At 41.3% G+C, this 20792-nt stretch overlaps 1 protein-coding gene across 4 annotated transcripts in view; it reads right to left on the bottom strand.

The window, feature by feature from the left end:
* The window catches only part of MCF2L (MCF.2 cell line derived transforming sequence like), a 358322-nt gene that overhangs the window by 330564 nt on the left and 6966 nt on the right, over positions 1 to 20792 (bottom strand). For all 4 annotated transcript variants that reach the window (XM_040336241.1, XM_040336236.1, XM_040336235.1 and 1 more), the window contains exon 2: positions 12865 to 13047. In XM_040336241.1, coding sequence (XP_040192175.1) covers positions 12865 to 13030 — 166 coding nt within the window. In that variant the 5' untranslated portion in view covers positions 13031 to 13047. The remainder of the gene's footprint in view (positions 1 to 12864; positions 13048 to 20792) is intronic.

Here is a 20792-nt window from a genome sequence, read left to right as displayed (position 1 = left end):
TTATACCTGTCTATACCAGCAGGTGTCACTGCAGGTTTTATGGTGTGTATCTATACGATATATAATATAATGGGAGGAAGTACTGATTTTCCTCGGTGTGTACTTGTTTGTGTTCAGTTCCTGTTTCCTGTCTCCATGCTGAAAATAAATGTTCTAGTATTTCTCAAAGAAAAAGAAAAGCGTATTTCTGTATACAAGAAGCTTCCAGCGCATTATTTCAATACTCTGACAACATTGCCTTGGTTAATTAAATATGTAGTGATATAGTCACTTTAATAATCCCCTGTGGAGAACATTCATGCGTTATCAGCTAAGCCTGAGTTTCCTGCAGAACATTTGCCACATTGCTAAAGTCTTCACTTGTATACAGCAATGCAGTGCAGAACAGGGTGGGATGAGGATATTTGAAATTGTGCTTTTATTTTCTTATTATAAGTGCCCTTTTTGATAGGAAAAGAGGGCCCTGACGTAGCAGCAGTATGGTTTTTGTTTGCATCCCTGTAGAGTAGAAGTGGGTGCCAAGACTGGAGTGCACAAGATTCTGAGGCTGCTGAGCTGCAGCTCTCTCTGCTGCCTTCTGGGGCAAATATGAGCGCACACATGTCTTTGGTAGACGTGTTCTGTGTATCAGGGTGCATGATTTAGTGTGTATCAGGGTGCATTGTGTAGTGTGTATTGGGGTGCATGGGGTGGTTTGTTGAGTGCATGAATCATTGTAGCATTTAATGTTTAACCATACGCCTAGTTCTCTGGGATAATAAAAGGTGTGCCAATTGTGTGTCCCTGTTCTATAGCCACCACTGAAAACCAACAGGCAGCACCAATATCCATTTTAAAAGAAAAAAATTAAGTTATGTGGGGTGCCACCTGAATTTATTGAGTGTGTATATATTTCGGTTTGCACTTCAGATGTTCTAAGAAGCTAATATCCCAAGAGTGTCAAAAGAGATTCAGTAATGCTTGGGTTTGAGCAAGAACCCGAACATTAAGTTTAAAATAATTAAAACCGAGTTATATTTCCCCTCCTAATCAGCCGTTTTGACTTTCCCCCGTTTGACTGAAGTTTAAGTCAGAGGTCATCTGTTTGATAGTTGCCTCCATCATATCACTATTGGCAGAGCTTTTTTTCTCAGAAAATAGGTGCAGGAACTCAACCACGACCCGTTCAGATTTCACAAACAGTAGAAGGGTCTTAAAGGGGTTGTAAAGACAAAAATATTTTCCTCTTAAATTAAAGGCTGACAGTAGCTGATAAAGTAAAAAGTAATGTTTTGCATTATAACTAGTTTAATACCTGTTGAAATCGAGCCGTTTTATTCACCTCCAGCACTCCAGAATCATTATTCTCACTGACATCCTGGTTTGCGGTGAACATTCATTCTTGCTACATCACGGCCTAATGGGAACTACAGTTCCCATTAGGCTTAGCCTCCATGCCTGTGAGGGATAAGAGAGCATCTTCATGCAGGGCTGTAGTCATAGGGAGGGGGTGAGCACATTCTGCTTTCCACCATGCAAAACAGCTCAGATGCTGGTGGAAAGCAAGAAGAGAAGAGACAGGAAATGGCATTTTCAAACCTGGATTACTGTATTTTGGAGGTCAAAAGGAAAAACGAGGTAAGTGATATTTAAATGCTCTTGCTTACAGCAATCAATTGATCTAATAAAAAACAAACCTTTAGTGTTCCTTTAAAGGGGCATTAAATACCAGAATTGCATTACATACAGAGTGCAGAGTTCAGGGGGTTACAAAGCTGTCACTTGTAAACACAGAAACCAGACTTCTGTGTTTACAAGTGATTGTGGTGATCAGGCACCAAAGTGTCTGAGCCAGAGGTGGTGGAACTGAGTTCCCCCAAGTTCCCCCTGAAAAAAAGCCCTGACTATTGGTCTCCAAGGTCACGCATCACACAGATGTATGGATAAAGGTGCCCCGTAAAACAACTTTAAAAAGTATGTGCAGCCAAAATGTTTCATCTTAGATTTGAAATAAATTGGGAAGGGTGAAAACCTTTTCCAGGGTTTTACTGCTATTAAAGGACTCATTTAGAAATGTTAACTTCATTTCTTTTACCAGTCAAGAAATAAGGGAAACATTATTTTTCAGTGGCACCTATTGGAAACTATAGGAGGACAATTTAAGTTAACAGTGATTCCGGTTTGGAGCTCTGACCCACCGTTTGCACAGCATAGGCTACAAATCAGAGAAAATATGGATAAGGATTCCGAATATTTTCCAGTGTACACATTACAAGCATGATACTTAAGATTAAGGCTGGCCATGAGTTAAAAATCAAAAATGAATATGGTGTGGATAATCATAAAATTATAAGCAATTGTTATTCAAAAAGTGAAAAGAGTCTTTGGTTGTTCCTATATTCTAAAAGTAACAGATATTAAATAGATAGTAGCAATTTCACTATCCACCAACCTTAACACTTAAAGGGGTTGTAAAAGGTTTTTTTTTTTTGTTTTTTGTTTTTTCTAAATAGGTTCCTTTAAGCTAGTGCATTGTTTGTTCGCTTACCTTTTCCTTCAATTTCCCTTTTAAATAGTTTTTTTTCCTTTGTCTCAATTTCTCACTTCCTGTTTCTCCTCAGTAAGCTTGCCCCCATCATCTGAGCTGTTCTGGCTGGGGGTTAGTCAGCCAGAACAGCTTACTGAGGAGGAACAGGAAGTGAGAAATTCAGACCAAAAAAAAACAAAACAAACATTTTTTTTTGAAGGGAAATCGAAGGAAAAGGTAAGAGAACCAACAATGCACTAGCTTAAAGGAACCTATTCAGAAAATAAAAAACATGAACCTTTACAACCCCTTTAAGCTGCTCTTTAGAAAATGATGTCCTGCTGGAAAAATCAGCTAATTTGAGATTTGCTGGTTTATTAATAATTTGTAATCATTGTGCATCTAAAATAAAAAAACAGTTATATGTTAGGGGCTAGTCATGGACTTTACGGGCATTATATGTTGGTAAAGATACAAGTCAGCACCAAAAAGGATTTTATATAAAAATGTTATTTATTACAAAAATATATTTTTTAGACAAATTTAAAATATATATATTCTCCAAGAAATATGCATAAGATAAGATTCTTGGAGAATATATATATTTTAAATTTGTCTAAAAAATATATTTTTGTAATAAATACAATTTTTATATAAAATCCCTTTTGGTGCTGACTTGTATCTTTACCAACATATAATGCCCGTAAAGTCCATGACTAGCCCCTAGTCTATTTTCTTTTTACAAAACTTGTTTAGGACGTTGGCATGCGTATTATCATTGTGCATCCACATGCGCACTACATGTGAGGATGTATTTCTCTTTTTGAACAGTTATATGTTGTCAAATCTTCATTAGACTGGATAAAAAATAAAAAAAAAAATAAAAACAACAGCGCTACAACAGTCATTCCGCTGAAATGAGAAAAAAAAATCCTAGACCAAGAGAACCCTCTCTACACCTAGTAGTTGTGATTTAGACTTCAGGTATTATTTAGAGTCAACATATTCACACACTATGGTATACTTAAAGAATAATTATGACTTGAATCTGCAGTTTCTTTTATTAAATCCCACTGGTACGGGTTCTGTTTTCAACATTACACATTATTATCTGGTGCTCGAATCTATGGCATGATAAACACAAAGAAGCAAGTAGATAACAACATAATTATAACCAATTTATGGTTAAATGAACTGCAGAAGGAAATAATGGTTTTCTCAAGATGAAAGGCGATATTAAACAGGCATATGAATGACCGTCTTGATCCAAATAACCATATCATCTTATCTTCACTGCCATCTTTAAGATTTAATCACACAAGCAATCTGCAAAACATCACTAGACACAGAAGGACCCTTGTATACACATACTTAATCTGTGTAGCCACAAGGCAGTATTCTGCTAGAGTGCAGTGACAATGGAGGATTAAAAATGGCACCCATTAGGAGACACAAATATACTCTGGTGGTAAATATATAGTGCAAATTGTTTATCGACATATCTTTTCAGATTTTTTTACAGTTATGCAGACCTCCAAGCCCAACACCCATTAGGGGAATTGTATCGCTTTTCACACTAGATTTAAAAACATGTTTGGTGGTTATGTTCACTAGTGGTATTTGTCATTTTTCTACTTCTCTGGCTCATCATTTACCCACTGTTATTCAACCATCTTTGTCAAATCGTATTTTATATTGTCCTTGACTTTAATTATAAAGAAGAAAAAATTGATTTATAAAATGTTTGGGTCATAGGAGAACCAAACTAAATGTTCTCATGTGCCCCAAAAGAGCCAACGCTTTTCTTTTTACTTCCCTTTTAAGCCAAATGAGACAGACATTTTGGACTTTCAGCAGGATTCAATCTTTTAAACATATATTAAAATGTATGTAATGAGACATTTACCCCTGTATTTATCCTGGTGACCACCAATAGAAAGTGAGGGTAAATCCAAAACCTTTAGAGCAAGAGGCGAGGGCTACATCGTTATGCTTTGCGGCTTTTTTTGTCCCAGTCCACATTCATGAGACAGCCATGAATGGGGAAGTGTTTTGCTAGGATAGCTCTCTAAGATGGAGATTTGCTTGCATTTCCTGCTGTGTCTGTAGTGCAGAAAATTAAGGGGAATCTTCTTGGAACACAGGCTCCAAACCAAAAACATGTTGTAACCCTTCCTAAGCTAAAAAAAAAAAAAAAAAAAAAAAAAAAAAAAAACTTGGCCTAATGTATATACTTTAGATCTTCAACAAATGTACCAATACCACCTAGCTTATCGGGCTGTGTGAAGCTAGGTGACGGGACCTTAGAACACACAAAGAAAAAAGCTGATAGGCAGAGAGCTGGGCAGAGATGTATGCAAGCTAGATGTAAAAGCAAATTGTGAAAACCTAAACCTACTGGCTACAAGTGGTCTGCTTCCTCCATGACAACATGGGATCCCCCGTGGTCCTGGACCCAAAATTATGTCTGCTGGGCTTATTGCCAGATGCAGAAGTAGACAAATATGGAGCCACGTTTATGTTTGAGACTCTCTTTCTAGCACGAAAAGTTGTGGCAAAGATCTGGATGCAGACGTTACCACCCCCCCCCCCCAATCCAAAATTGATCCGTCGGACCGTTTTCACCGTACATCTCTGCCAGAGGGCTTCTGTACGACGGCTGTACTAACCATCGTACAGAAGTCCGCGCGTAAACAATACGCAAGGCGTGTCCGAGTCGTCACCGCGACGATGACGCGGCGACGTGGGCGGGCCTGCCATTTAAAAGCTTCCACGCATGCGTCTAAGGCCCCATACACACGAGAGGATTTATCCGCAGATACGGTCCAGCGGACCGTTTCCACGGATAAATCCTCTCAAAGATTTCCGCTGATTTCGATGGGATGGAGTGTACACACCATCGCATTGAAATCCGCGCGGAAATCCTCTGCCGATGACGTGTCGCGCCGTCGCCGCGATTATGACGCGGCGACGGGCGCGACGCTGTCATATAAGGAATTCCACGCATGCGTCAATTCATTACGACGCGTGCGGGGAATCCCTTTGGACGAATGGATCCGGTAAGTCTGTACAGACGAGCGGATCCATCCGTTGGAATGGATTCCAGCAGATGGATTTGTTGTGCAGCACAGCAAATATCCGATCTGCTGGAATCCATCCCAGAGGAGATTTCTCCGCGGAAACAGATCCGCTGGCGTGTACACACCATAGGATCTATCCGCAGAAACCCATTTGCTGGGATTTATCTGCGGATGGATTCTATCGTGTGTACGGGGCCTAAGTCATTCGACACATGCGAGGGACGGCGGGCGCTCGGACATGTACGGTAGGTCTGTACTGACGACCGTACATGTCCGAGCGGGCAGGATTCCAGCGGACTAGCCCGCGGACCAGTTTCAGCATACATGTTTGGTCGTGTGTACGGGGCCTAAAGTGTGGGACAGATGGCTGTAGGACAGCGAGACACGTACTTAGTTGACTCATACTCATATCTGAACTGTACCTCACAGTTGGACCGCTGAGAATGGTGTCATTCTTGTAACCTGTATAACTTGAACCAGCAAGATCAAAACAAATGTTATTTGACAAAGGTATCCAGATTTACTGTATTAAGTGATTTTCATCTCAATAAAGTTGTTTTTTCTAATAAATAAAAAAAAATAGCAAATTGTGAAATGGATTCATACAAGAAGAATAGTCACTGTGGGGATAGGGTGATAGATACTGAAATACAATACAGCACAATGCAGAAATTGGCTTTAGATGTAGCAGGGAGGATGGCCAAATGTTGAGAGAACATGATAGGTAGGGAGGAGATTTTTTTTTATTATTTTATATTTACAGAGACTGAAATCACACTCTTCTCATTAGGGAGTCTGTCATCCAATCTAGCAAACCATCTGCCTGTTAAAATGAATTACATAAAGGCTCATCCTACTGTAAAAGGCAATCACTTCCTACAGACACAATGGACGGCTGAAAAATGCCTGAACCACATTTAAAATGCATCATCAGCTTAAACAGTTGCAATTTGCTTGTTTGGGATAATCATACACGAGACGGATATTGAAGTAGAAGAAAGAAAAATGGATATGAATACAGGGGGTTTACAGACGCCCTAGAGTAATGGTTAAAGCTGTATTAAAAATTCTAGGTTTTTTTTTGCTTAACAAATTGAACACAAAAATATATATTTACAACTTTCAATGCTGATGGGTCCAGGTCTTTCAGTGTTAATTTTGAGGGGGGCCCCACACAACTTTTTTTTGTGGGGTCACCTTCAAAATCCACACCATATCCAAAGAGCCCTGTATGGATTTGGGGGGGGGGGGGGGGCAACACTTTTTTCCCCCAAAGCCAACTCTTTTCTTTACATTTTGCTGGCAGCAGGGATGACTCGTTGTTGTTAGGACGTCAGTGGGTTCTGACTCAATAAAAACCAGCACAAATGCTCCAAAAATGGCTGAATTGTGCATTTTAAAAATGTTTACATTTAAAAAAAAGTCTGCCTGATTTGAGCCACAAAAAAAGCGCCAAAACTTTTCTAAGCTTCAGGTAATTCTAAAGAGGAACTGCAGTCTGCTCACATAATTTATAATAAAAACATCTTTGCCATTCTGAAGCTTCCCTCCACCCACTTTGCATAATATATATATATATATATATATATATATATATATATATATATATATATATATATATATATATATATATATACACATACATATATATATATATATACATATACATATACACACACACACACACACATACACACACACACACATATACAACGTGTACAGTGTGATTTTGTACTTGCCAAATATTCTGCAGAAATCTTCCTCCACAGTCTGGTTTCAACCATTTAACTGTGGGCAGCTTAAGCTGCTGCCTGTACACTTCCTGGATTTATACAGACACACAAAGGCACACCTTCAGCTCTGCAGCTCTCATTGGCCCTCTTATAGCTCACCCCCCCCCCCTGGCAAACTCTCACAAGAGTGAGAGAAAGAGCTGTGCATAGTGTCATAAGCCTAGACTTTTTACTAGACAAGGAACAGGAAGGTATTTACTGGGAGAATTTTTTTTTTACTATCCAAAGTTAAAACAGCAAGGGCAGAAGATTTAATAGTTGGAAAATGGAAAAAATGAGGTTCAATACTACTTAAAGCAGGAGGTGACAGCAAGGTACATAAAGACAAGGATGAGCGATTTGGGTTGGGTTGGATGAACTTGACTGGTCTGCACAGAGCCCTGACCTCAACATGATAGAACGTTCACCTTTGGGATAAAGTAGAGCGGAGAGCGCGAGCCAGGCCTTCTCGTCCACATCAGTGCCTGACCTCCCAAATGCGCTTCTAGAAGAATGGTCAAACATTCCCATAGACACAAACCTTGTGGACAACCTTCCTAGAAGAGTTGAAGCTGTTATAACTGCAAAGGGTGGGTCAACTCAATATTGGTACCTGGAATACTAAAAGGTACTTTGGTACAAATATTGATACTGATTTCTTTGTGGGGAGCTTGACTTCCCATGTCCTATGCCAGCCTATTGGGCCCTTTCTTTGATAGACAGACCCACTGGCCAGTAGTGTGGATTAGAGGTAGGGGTGGCCAGTGCCGGGACAAGGTCATCTAGAGCCCAGGGCAAAGATGCCAAACTGTGCTCCCCCCTCCCCATTCATGATGTGCAAGCTTAGGGGATCCTACGCACAGCAATCACTTGCTTGTCCAAATCACTGCTGCTATCATTACTCCTATCAGCCTTGTAACAGAAGGAAGATGCCCCTATTCCTACAGTAAACCATTGCACCCAGGGCATCCGCCCCTCCCGTTCACCCCTTGTCCCGGCCCTGGGGGTGGCACCATGATCTGAGCTATGAAGCTAGGTTGATATTTGTGTCACATCTGCCAAGGATTCTGGGCTTCAGAAATTAACGTGTTATGCATACACCTAGGGGGACCTTCTACATGCTGCAAGTGCTGAATTATATCCTCACTTTGGATCGCTACAATAATGTTGTATCACTTTTAAAATACTTCAATTCTAAAATCTCAAAGATGCAAATATGTACAGTATTTGATACAGATGTAGAAAAAGCAGTATACTTTTCCTAAAACCAAATGCTTGATTTGAGTGTTATTTTTCTTATATTATGTAACAGTGTAGCAACATATTCCAAATTAATGATTCCGTGCTGAATGTAAGGCGTTACTCCATTGTATCACATTCTTATCCTAAGGCATGTCATTCTGTCCAGAGATTCACAGGGTGGGTAAGCATTACAGAACGAGGTCTGAACTCACAAAACACACGGCTGCAAGCTTTTGTTAAACTCTCAGAAAACGGATATACTTTTATTCAATGACGGGATCATTTACACCCTTATATGGTCATTTCCAGTGTTTCTTCACCCTAGCATAAAAACATGTTTTATCACAATGGCAATGTTTGGAGTTTAAAGTGACACTAAAACTCTTGCTAAATTTTTTTTATTCATGTACAGTGGGGATTGAAAATTTGGGCACCCCAGGTAAAAATTTGTATTAATGTGCATAACGAAGCCAAGGAATGATGGAAAAATCTCCAAAAGGCATCAAATTACAGATTAGACATTCTTATAATATGTCAAAAAAAAGTTAGATTTTATTTCCATCATTTACACTTTCAAAATTACAGAAAACAAAAAAAAAATGGCATCTGCAAAAGTTTGGGCACCCTGCAGAGTTAATATCTTGTACTGCCCCCTTTGGCAAGTATCACAGCTTGTAAACGCTTTTTGTAGCCAGCCAAGAGTCTTTCAATTCTTGTTTGAGGTATCTTTGCCCATTCTTCCTTACAAAAGTCTTCCAGTTCTTTGAGATTTCTGGCATGTCTGTCACGCACTGCTCTTTTAAGGTCTATCCATAGATTTTCAATTATGTTGAGGTCAGATTGTGAAGGCCATGGCAAAACCTTCAGTTTACGCCTCTTGATGTAATCCTAGGTAGATTTTGAGGTGTGCTTAGGATCATTACCCATTTGTAGAAGCCATCCTCTCTTTAACTTCAGCTTTTTCACAGATGGCATCAAGTTACCATCCAAAATTTGCTGAAATTTTATTGAATCAATTTTTCCTTCTACTCGTGAAATGTTCCCTGTGCCACTGGCTGCAATACAACCCCAAAGCATGATTGATCGACCCCCATGCTTAACAGTTGGACAGTGGTTCTTTTCATTAAATTCTGTGCCCTTTCTTCTCCAAACATACCTTTGCTCATTCCAGCCAAAAAGTTATATTTTAACCTCATCGGTCCACAGAACTTGTTTCCAAAATGCATCAGGCTTGTCTATATGTTAATTTGCAAAGTTCAAACACTGTTTTTTGTGGTGAGGACGTAGAAGAGGTTTTCTTCTAATGACTCTTCCATGAAGACCATTTTTGTACAAGTATCTCTTATAGTGGAATAGTGTACCACAACTCCAGTGTCTGCCAGATCTTTCTGGAGGGATCGTGCAGTCAAACGTGGGTTTTGAATTGCTTTTCTCACAATCCTGCGAGCTGTTCTGTGTGATATTTTTCTTGGTCTTCCAGATCTTGCTTTAACTTCCACTGTTCCAGATGACTGCCATTTCTTAATTACATTCCGAACAGAGGATATGGACATCTGAAAACACTTTGCTATCTTCTTATAGCCTTCTCCAGCTTTGTGAGCGTCAACTATTTTCAGTTTCAGTTTTCTAGACAACTGCTTAGAAGAACCCATGGTGCTGATTATTGGGGCAAGGTCAGAGGAGTCTGGGCATTTAAAACCTTTGAGATTGACATCACCTGGTCTTCCCAGACGATGATTGAGAGCAATCCATGACACTGGCAGGTCTCAGCTTTGCAAAGGGGGCAGTGCATGCTATAAATTCTGCAGGGTGCCCAAACTTTTGCAGACACCATTTTTTTGGTTTTCTGTCATTTTGAAAGTGTAAATGATGGAAATAAAATCTAACTTTTTTTTTTTACATATTATAAGAATGTCTAATCTGTAATTTGATGCCTTTTGGAGATTTTTCCATCTTTCCTTGGCTTCGTTATGCACATTAATACAAATTTTTACCTGGGGTGCCCAAACTTTCGATCCCCACTGTATGTGTTGTTAAAGCACAACTCCCATATAAAAGTATTAAATTCTCCATGGTCTCAGTGCCGGTTCACACAGGGGCAGCGCGACTCTGCAAGGCGATCTGCACACAACTTCAGAGGCCACTTGCTAAATGACTTCTGTATTGAAGTCAATGCAAGTCGCCCTGAAGACGTCCCAAAGTCGTACAGGAACCTTTTTCTAAGTCGGAGCGACTTGAGTCGCTCCTATTAGAACGGTTCCATAATACAGAACGGAGCGTGACTTGTGTCAGGCGGCTAAGTCGCCCCTGTGTGAACCGGCACTCACTGTATATAGGAACATAGCCACCCTCTTTCTGGTGCCTAAAGAATACAAACAAAAATCCATGCCTACACATTTAGGCCTCATGCACACTGCATCCTCTTGATTTTTATCTCCACAGGAGTCTAGTAACAGAAAACGTTTTCTAAAAAGCTGCGTTTTTGTATGGGCATTAGCACGCGTCAATGCGTGATAAGGGGCTTCCGTGCATTTTTATACTCAAAAGCTCCTCTCCAAAACTTACTTAAAGTGATGGGTTTCTTTTTCCTGCCTCTAAACTCCCCTGCCACTAAACTACTTAAAACACCCATAGTGCTTTTTTTTTTACCACTACTATTCCTTTATCCTGGCTTTTTAAATGCAAAAATGCAGCAATTTAGAAATATGGATTAAAAGTTTAGCACTGGGAAACACTTTTTGATGGAGAAGTAGTGCATTTTGTATACAACTATATGGATCAGACCAAAATGAGGGACACATGAGGAGGGGAGAGGGACAGAGGCACTTTGTTCCAATCAGGGGCAGTCTTTGGAAATCAAGGACAGTTAGGAGCTATACAAATGTAGACTGGCTCTTGCTGTGAGATCATTAACATTGCAGCAGAGGTCCAGGAACATGCAACTGTGTCTTCCAAGTGTCTTCCAAGTCCTCAGATTTGCGGTCAGTCAGAAAAATTATAAATTATTAATTATTATAAAAAAAAAAAAAAAATAGTCAGGAATGTGGTAACTTTTCTCCTAGCCCTGATGAATTCTGACCATCTTTATCTTAAAGGAGTTGTAAAGGAAAAAAATGTTTTGCCTAAAATTAATGTCTGCAAGGTAGACAGACAGAATAGTGTAATGATTCTGTTAAAAAACGAGTAAATACCTATTAAATTTCTTCATCTATATCACCTCCGGCAGTCTAGTTTCTGTTCTCTCATTCACTTCCTGGTTTGCATCGCTCGTTCATGTAGGAACTACATTTCCCAGTATGAATTGCATCACGCCCAGTAATTCACACCTCCTTGAAGTCTCTAACACATAGAGAGCGTCCTGCAACTTCTGAGCAAAAACGAACAATGAGGAAGTGAAAAGAGGAATGTCTGCAGGTAAAGGATGTTTATTATAAAAAAAAAAAAAAAAAAAATCCTTTACAACCCCTTTAAGGCCTCATACACACAGGGCGTTTTTACAGCTGCTTTAAGGCACGTTATGCGTTTTTTTTTGTTTTTTTACAGCTTAAAAATGCCTCTTAATGTTATTCTATGTGTCCATGCACACATAGGCTTTTAGGAGCTTTTAGTGGCATAGGCGTTTTCAAGCTGTAGGACACTAAATGCTTCTAAAAGCCTTTGTGTGCATGGACACATAGGATAGCATGGAAAACCGTTTAAGCTGTAAAAAGGACTGGAGCTCCTAAAAGCGTCAAGAAAAATGGCCTATGTGCATGAGGCCATACAGTGAATGCCAATGACCATCATCTAGTGGCCATAGTGTGTTTTTTTTTCCCTGATTGAGGCAGTGCAGAACAAATACTGCATTATGGCCACTAAATGCAGATGATGATCACAGGAAATGACTGTCTTCATCAAAATATGGTTGGAAATTGTCAGGCCTCTGCAATTGCTTTTCACATTCATCCCAATTTTTTTTTTTTTAAAGTGTTATTGTCAAGTTAACTGACCAATGCTGAGAGACTTGTTCTGGGCATCTACGTTTAAAAGAAACTCTGGTCAGCGTTAAACAATGTCAGGAGGTCAAAGAAATTCCTTTTAGAAAGCATGTATACCACATTACTACAATGAAGCTTGTTTATTAATGCAAAGCAGAGTAACCCATAGCATCCAATAAGCAATGATCTTTCATCCGAGCAAAGGTGCATTCTGGTTGCTTCCTGATAAATTGCGGCACAAATATGAAGTGAAAAGCTGCCAATTAAGAGCCAACTCCTTTGTGTACCTGTTTGTATCTCTGGCTCATCATCGGGGACCAGTTGGATGACGTCAGACACCACCACCTGGTGATAGTTCTCTTCTTCCTCTTCATCACTGGAGGATCTCTTTGTAGCTAAACAGATGCTACTTCCAAGTTCCTGGCACAGGAAGATTCTCCAGCAGTCCGTCATGAAAACCTGGTCTGCACCTGAGTGACATGAAGATTTAACAAGAATGAAGGCAAATTCTGATGACCATGCAGCACCTGACAGCATTTTAACAGCGGTTTATCTCAATGTAGATTTTGTTTTTAGACACTCCATATGACTAGTAGTTAAAAATAAGGTACTTCACTACTGCACAGTGGCGGCTGGTGCTCAAAATTTTTGGGGGGGCGCAAACGAAAAAAAAAAAAAATTGCAGCCTCACTGTGCCCATCACATGCAGCAACTGTGCCATCAAACGCAGCCACTGTGCCATGCCACCAAATGCAGCCACTGTGCCATCAATTGTCACCACTGTGCCATGCCATCAAACACAGCAACTGTGCCATCAATTGTCACCACTGTGCCATGCAACACAGCAACTGTGCCATCAATTGTCACCACTGTGCCATGCCATCAAATGCAGTCACTGTGCCATCAATTGTCACCACTGTGCCATGCCATCAAACAGCAACTGTGCCATCAATTGTCACCACTGTGCCATGCCATCAAACGCAGCCACTGTGCCATCAATTGTCACCACTGTGCCATGCAACACAGCAACTGTGCCATCAATTGTCACCACTGTGCCATGCCATCAAACACAGCAACTGTGCCATCAATTGTCACCACTGTGCTATGCCATCAATTGTCACCACTGTGCCATGCCATCAAACAGCAACTGTGCCATCAATTGTCACCACTGTGCCATGCAACACAGCAACTGTGCCATCAATTGTCACCACTGTGCCATGCCACCAAATGCAGCCACTGTGCCATCAATTGTCACCACTGTGCCATGCCATCAAACGCAGCCACTGTGCCCCTCAATTGTTGCCACTGTGCCAATTGTCACCACTGTGCCCTTTAATTGTCACCACTGTGCCCCATGATGCCACTGTGTCCCATGATGCCACTGTGTCCCATGATGCCACTGTGCCCATTGTCACTCACCACTGTGCCCCATGATGCCACTGTGCCCATTGTCACTCACCACTGTGCCCCATGATGCCACTGTGCCAATTGTCACCTCTGTGCCCTTTGTCACCACTGTGCCCAATGATGCCACTGTGCCAATTGTCACCTCTGTGCCCTTTGTCACCACTGTGCCCCATGATGTCACTGTGCCCCTTTCCCTGTAAAAAGCACTTACCTGAGGATTCCATGTCCTCCCTCAATGTCTTCTGCCGCTGTGGTGAAGCTTCAGCCAATCAGATTCCTGATAACCAGAATCCGGGAACCTGATTGGCTGAAACGGCCGTTTGTCTTATGCAAGGAGCGCAGATTGCCTGCGCTCCGAGTATAGAGTATAGACATCCGAGAGCCGGAGAAAAGCCTATCAGAGCCGCTGGCTTTGATAGGCAGTTCCCCTCAGCCAACCAGCTGCCGCTATTCGGGTAACCGGCGTCCCGCGTCCGGTTATATCAATAGACCAGGCAGCTGGCAACCAACCAATAACATACATTCGTGCATTTATGCACGAATGTGTGTTATTTGCGAGAGGGGGTGGTGCTGCAGCGCCCTCTATAGACGGCCACCAGAACTGCGGTTAAAATGTCAAAATGACATTTTAGCCGAATAAAAGTTCTTAAAGGGCCCGCTTTTTATTTTATTTTTTGTGTGTGACTGTGGGAGTGGGGGGGGGGGGGCGGCGCCTGTGCGTCCCTATGGACGGGCCGCCACTGCAACTGCATGTATGACAATCTTGAATTTTTGTTTTTATCTGCCAGCATTCTTACCAGATAACGAGAATTATCCAGTATGTTATTATTGAACACATTGTAAAATGCATTGGATAAAGTTTGTAGCACCATAACAGCGTTTAACACTGTCCAGTGCTTACGGCCCAATTCACAAAGCCATGATATCAGTTTCTACCGTATCTTTATAAAATGCTTTTTTTCAGTTGAACAATTAGACAAGCTTTCCCAGCAAACTTTTCCTGGATGCATGCCTCCCCTTTCTCTAGTATTGTGTGGTCAGTTTTTGGATGCCATGGAGCATGCACAAACTCTGTGAAGTGTAAAGTGAACCTGCAGACAAAAGTAACATAGCAAAACTAGTAGCTTTAACAGACTTTTTGTTAGGGTTGTCACAATACCACTTTTTTAAGACTGAGTACAAGTACCGATACTTTATTTCAAGTACCCGCAGATACCGATTACCAATACTTTTTTTGTCATGTGACAATTTTCTAACCACAATACAGACTAATGATATCTTCTTTATAATTATGAAGAACTGTAACTCAAGACATTATAAAATGTATAAAATCTAGATACAACACCTCCACAGGCCTTCCCCTACCCAAATCACAGTCTACCCCCTCATAGAATGATAAAAAGGTTGGTCTGGCAATAACGATCTTTCATACCAGTCTGCTGTCTTTTTTTAAATGTTAGTTGCCTGGTTGCCTCTGGTTTTAATACTCTTGAGCACTAACCTAGTACAAGGATGGTAGAAATGAAGTCAACTCTCCTATACATGTACCAGGCCAGTGTCTTAAAATGAACAGCCAGGCAACTAGCCTTTGCAGAAGAGATCTGAAAGTTGGGCCCAGTAGTTCTCTCAGCACAGGTTGACACGTGTAGCTATAAACAAAAGAGAAGGTTCGCTGATCCAATTTTTTGTATATCTGTAGGAACCTTCCCATCTTCCCTGAACATTCCTGGTGTGGGGAATGGGTCACTCCTAATCATTCAACAGTCTGTGTACAGCAAAGCTTTAGGCCGCGTACACACGGTCGGTCCATCCGATGAGAATGGTCCGAAGAACCGTTGTCATCGGTTAACTGATGAAGCTGACTGATGGTCGGATATGCGTACACACCATTAGTTAAAAAAACGATTGAGTCCAACGCGGTGACGTAAAACACAACGATGTGCAGAGAAAAATGAAGTTCAATGCTTCGAAGCATGCGTCGACTTGATTCTGAGCATGCACAGGTTTTTAACCGATGCTTTTGCATACTAACCATCGGTTTTGACCTATCGGTTAGGCGTCCATCGGTTAAATTTTAAAGCAAGTTCTAAAATTTTTGACCGAAGGATAACTGACCGATGGGGCCCACACACGATCGGTTTGGACCGATGAAAAGGTCCTTCAGTCCGTTTTCATCGGTTTGAACCGACCGTGTGTACGCGGCCTTAGCGAACCAGCTCTCTAGACATCAAACTACTGTATGAATTATTTTTTTTATTAAAACGCAAACATTTCATATTTTTCAGGCTACCAATTTAAAAATAAATATAGTACGTACACAACAATATGCATTACTTTTACAATCTGTGAAGATATTATGGCACAGCTGGGGGTTGGAATGTTAGTGAACAGGCACACTGGAGTATTTCATGCAATTTGCTATTAAAGTTGCAGTTAAATGTGCTAACCTTGCCATTCATGATACACCCTCAAGGGCAGTAATAAATAGAACATTTATTATTCTGAATGCTGCATATGCATATTGGATATAAAATGGGTGTATTATAAAATGTATTTTACAAACTAAAGTCATTCTCTCATTTAAGATATATACCATCAACTGAAGTCTAAACTTCAGAGCGTTCCAGCTTGTAAGCTTTGTGTAACCCTGACCTGAAGATATGTCTGGCACATAAGATAACACTTTCCAACAGGTGTGAGTATTCCACATTTTTACTCTGGAAATGTCCCCAGTAATAGAGCACCTTCTATTTTGGAACTAGCTGCTATATTGAACTACCAAACGATAAAGTTAGGATTACAACACTGAAAAAATAAATAAAAATATGGGACAAATGTGTATCAGCTAAGGTTCTTACTTTCAGTTCCTTGTCACATATATCAGTTGTCCTACAGCTGATACTGACCAATCAGGAAATAACAATTTTATGTCTGTAGATATATCTAGATACTGGACTGGACTTTTCCATGATTGGTACTTAAAGTGGAGTTCCACCCATAAATGTAACATTACATCAGTAGTTTTAAAAAAATGTCATTAGTCCTTTAAGAAAAAAACAATTTTTTTTAGATGCCTTCAAAGTGTTTCAAGAGGAAAGTACTACACAGGGTAGTGACAGGGCGGACTTTTTCAGGCAATCACAAGGACATAGAGTTTAAGAAAAATATAAATTTATTACAAGATATATATAATAAATTTCAATAAAATACGATGAAAAAGTACACAATATACAGTCACAAGCAATATTTTCTTTCGTCTCGCCTACGCGTTTCGCCTAGCGGCTTCTTCAGGACGAGTTTGAGAGAGAGTTTTTGACAATAGAGTATTGCTAATTTCATAAATCAATTGAATGGTTAGCCATCCACGTGCATCGAGGATCAAATGGAGTCAAGGATGTACAGATGATCTATAGTTGGTGAAAAAGCCCACTAAGAGGAGAGAAGAAAGTCTCCTATGATTAGCAGCAAGCCGTAATGTATCAAAATACACAAATAAATAGCACAGGATACCCCCCCCGGGACACACGAGGATTCTTCTCCGTTCTTCTCCGTTGAGGCCTCCAACTTTTTGGGTTGTCCTTTAATGGACATTGCAGTGTGGCTGCCTTTTGTGTGGATCTAATTTCCCTCTTGGCTTTCTCCACCTGCTCCCCGCTTCACTGGTCCCGGTCTGCATTGGTTCTTGCTTTATGTCAGAATCTACCCATATTTATTTATGTATTTTGATACATTACGGCTTGCTGCTAATCATAGGAGACTTTCTTCTCTCCTCTTAGTGGGCTTTTTCACCAACTATAGATCATCTGTACATCCTTGACTCCATTTGGTCCTCGATGCACGTGGATGGCTAACAATTCAATTAATTTATGAAATTAGCAATACTCTATTGTCAAAAACTCTCTCCCAAACTCGTCCTGAAGAAGCCGCTAGGCGAAACACGTAGGCGAGACGAAAGAAAATATTGCTTGTGACTGTATATTGTGTACTTTTTCATCGTATTTTATTGAAATTTATTATATATATCTTGTAATTAAATGTATATTTTTCTTAAACTCTATGTCCTTGTGATTGCCTGAAAAAGTCCGCCCTGTCACTACCCTGTGTAGTACTTTCCTCTTGAATCAATATTTCGGATGTTGGCAAATGTGAGTGCCTTTATGTCTTCCCCTTCCCCTATTTTTATTTGAGCCTTCAAAGTGTTGTTGCTAGGCAGAATAGTTAATCTTCCCTCTTCCTGCACCTAGGTGCTTAAGCGTCCTAACCTACACCGCACAGACTCCTGGGAATGTAGAGGGTGTAACTTTCCAGGAGTCTGTGCACTCCCCAGTCTCAAAGAATCATGTGACTTGGACAGTACAGGTGCTGAAACCGGATCTGAAACCTATTACACTGCTTGTGCAGCACTGAGCATGTGCGAGATCTGCAAGGCTGAAATCCAGGAAGTCATACAGTCTGGCTTCATGATGCCCACACTTAAGATGGCCCCAGTCAATTTCTATTTTATAAAGTGTCTAAATGCTGTAACAACCTAACAAAACGGACCTTAGTTTACAGACTAACTTTACTAGAATACATTAAGCTTGTGTATTACAGGGGTATTTATATTTAAAAAGTGAAATTGTGGCCGGAACTCCGCTTTAATGAATGTTAACATCATGTGGTACCTATGTAAAGAATAAGGATTATGCTACATTTAATGCTAAAGAGCTAAACACACATATATAGAAATTGTTTTAGCTGTTACACCATTTCTAAATACTGTTATCCATCAACCCTCAGTAACGGTTCACACTACCGTGACTTGGGATCCGAGTTGTGTCGCCCCAAGTAGCGCGACATGAGAAATTCAATTGAAGTGAATGAGAGCCGTCTTTAAAAAAAAAAAAAAAAAAAAAAAGGAAGAATGAGAGCCGTCTTAATGTACACTACTGAAGTCGCTCCAACTTCAGAAAAGGTTCCTGTGTTTACTTCAAGGCGACTTCTAGGCAACTTGTACCCATAGATTTCAATGGAAGTTGCCTCCAAAGTTGGATCACCGTCTTAACTGAAGCAACTTTTCAGGAAGAAAAAAAAAAAAAAAAAAAAAAGAAGTTTACTCAGGCAAATCCCTCCCTCCCACAGAGCTGATTATTCTGTGATTGGCCACAGCCAAAGTCGCCTGTTCTGGAGGCAACTTTAAGTCGCGTTGTAAGTTGCTCCAAGTCGCGCTGAAGTTGCCTTGCAAAGTCGCGCTGTAAGTCGGGTTCAGGGCCGGCCTTTGGGGTGTGCGAGCTGTGCGGCTGCACAGGGCGCCATGGGCAACAGGGGCGCCGTGCGGCCATCACAGCTCGCAGAATGTGAGTCGCAGTCAGTTACTCACATGCAAATTGCCGCCAGCCCGCCATCCCGTTCCGCCCGCTCCACTGAGCCGGCAAATTGCCGCCATTGTTGCCAACTGTCCGTGAACCGGGGTGTCCGTAAAAAGATGGCTGCGAGCCGACCATGAAACTACGCATGCGCCGTTTCGAAGCCGGCCGGGTTCGGGAAGGCTCATATGCGATCGGCCCGGGGGCGCATGCTCAGTATGCTGTGTCCTCCTCCTGTGCCCCTTTTACCTCTCCACAGGTTAGAGCTGCCCTGATGGTGGACAGAAGAGAAGGCCACCATCGTATCCGCAGCCTCTGTCTGGATGTTGGGGCATTTTGGTGGGCGTGATTTTTTTTTTTTTGGGGGGGGGGGCAGTATTTCATTCTTGGTACCAGGCAGCACAATGTCTTGGGGGCGAGGGGTGAAGATGGGGGGCGCCACAGGATTAGCTCGCACAGGGCGCCTGAACACCTAAGGCCGGCCCTGGTTGGGTTTCCCCTGTGTGAACCGTTGATTTGTCGATATGGTTCCTCTATCGAGATGGTTCCTGTAAGGACTGCGCAGGTGCAATCCTTGCCGATGGAAATCTCCGAACCTCGGCCGGCATCCAGGCTCATTCCTTAACATCCCCGTGGATTGGAGGATGTTAAAAAAAGAGCCAGGAGGCCGAGCGAGCGTAGCGACTGGCCACTTACCTCAAATTCCACGTCGCCCTGGAGGTTCAGTGATTTCCGTCGGCAAGGATTGCGCCTGCGCAGTCCTTACAGGAACCATCTCGATAGCAGGAAACCATATCATCAGATCACCGGCCCCCGGGGTCTATGTTTTAATTTTTTTATACATTGACCCCTGAGGGTTGGTAAATAACAGGAGTGTAAAAAATAAATATTCATACTCGCCTACATGGCTGCAGCATCGATCCGATTGGGGGAGGGGGGGCTATGGTCTCTGGAGGGCGTTGGGGATTTCTCCAGAAGGCTGGTGGGTTTGTAGGGTCACTGTGGGAGACTGGAGGGCACTACAGCTTTTTATGTGGTAAAATTAAGTGCCTCTGCTTATATTCGGGTCGGCTTACACTCGAGTCCATACAGTAAATGTTATCCTGCAATTTGTCCCATTTATCACAACAGTAAAATTATATTTCTGCAACAATGCACGCTGAAAGTCTTATTGGGGAAATAAAATCCAAGAGGGGAAACAAAGGATGTTAATTGGGCCTAATTCAGGTTATAACCACCTGTACAATCAATAAAACCGTCTTACTACTTTCGGTGTCCCTCATTTTTAATGTATAACTACATTAATAAATACATTAATAAAAAAAAACAAGTTTTGGATGGAGTGGAGAAGGATTGGAACACCTGTCAGGTTTTTATTGTGATCTCTATCCCTGTTAGGGAGAGTCACCCTCTCTATTTCTCCTGGTGACCATTATCACTGAGAGAAAATCCCAACTGTTGAG

This window comes from Rana temporaria, chromosome 2, assembly GCF_905171775.1.
Source record: "Rana temporaria chromosome 2, aRanTem1.1, whole genome shotgun sequence".
NCBI lineage: Eukaryota > Metazoa > Chordata > Amphibia > Anura > Ranidae > Rana > Rana temporaria.
The sequence above is the reverse complement of the archived record's forward strand: the minus strand, read 5'-3'. Positions and strand labels throughout refer to the sequence as shown.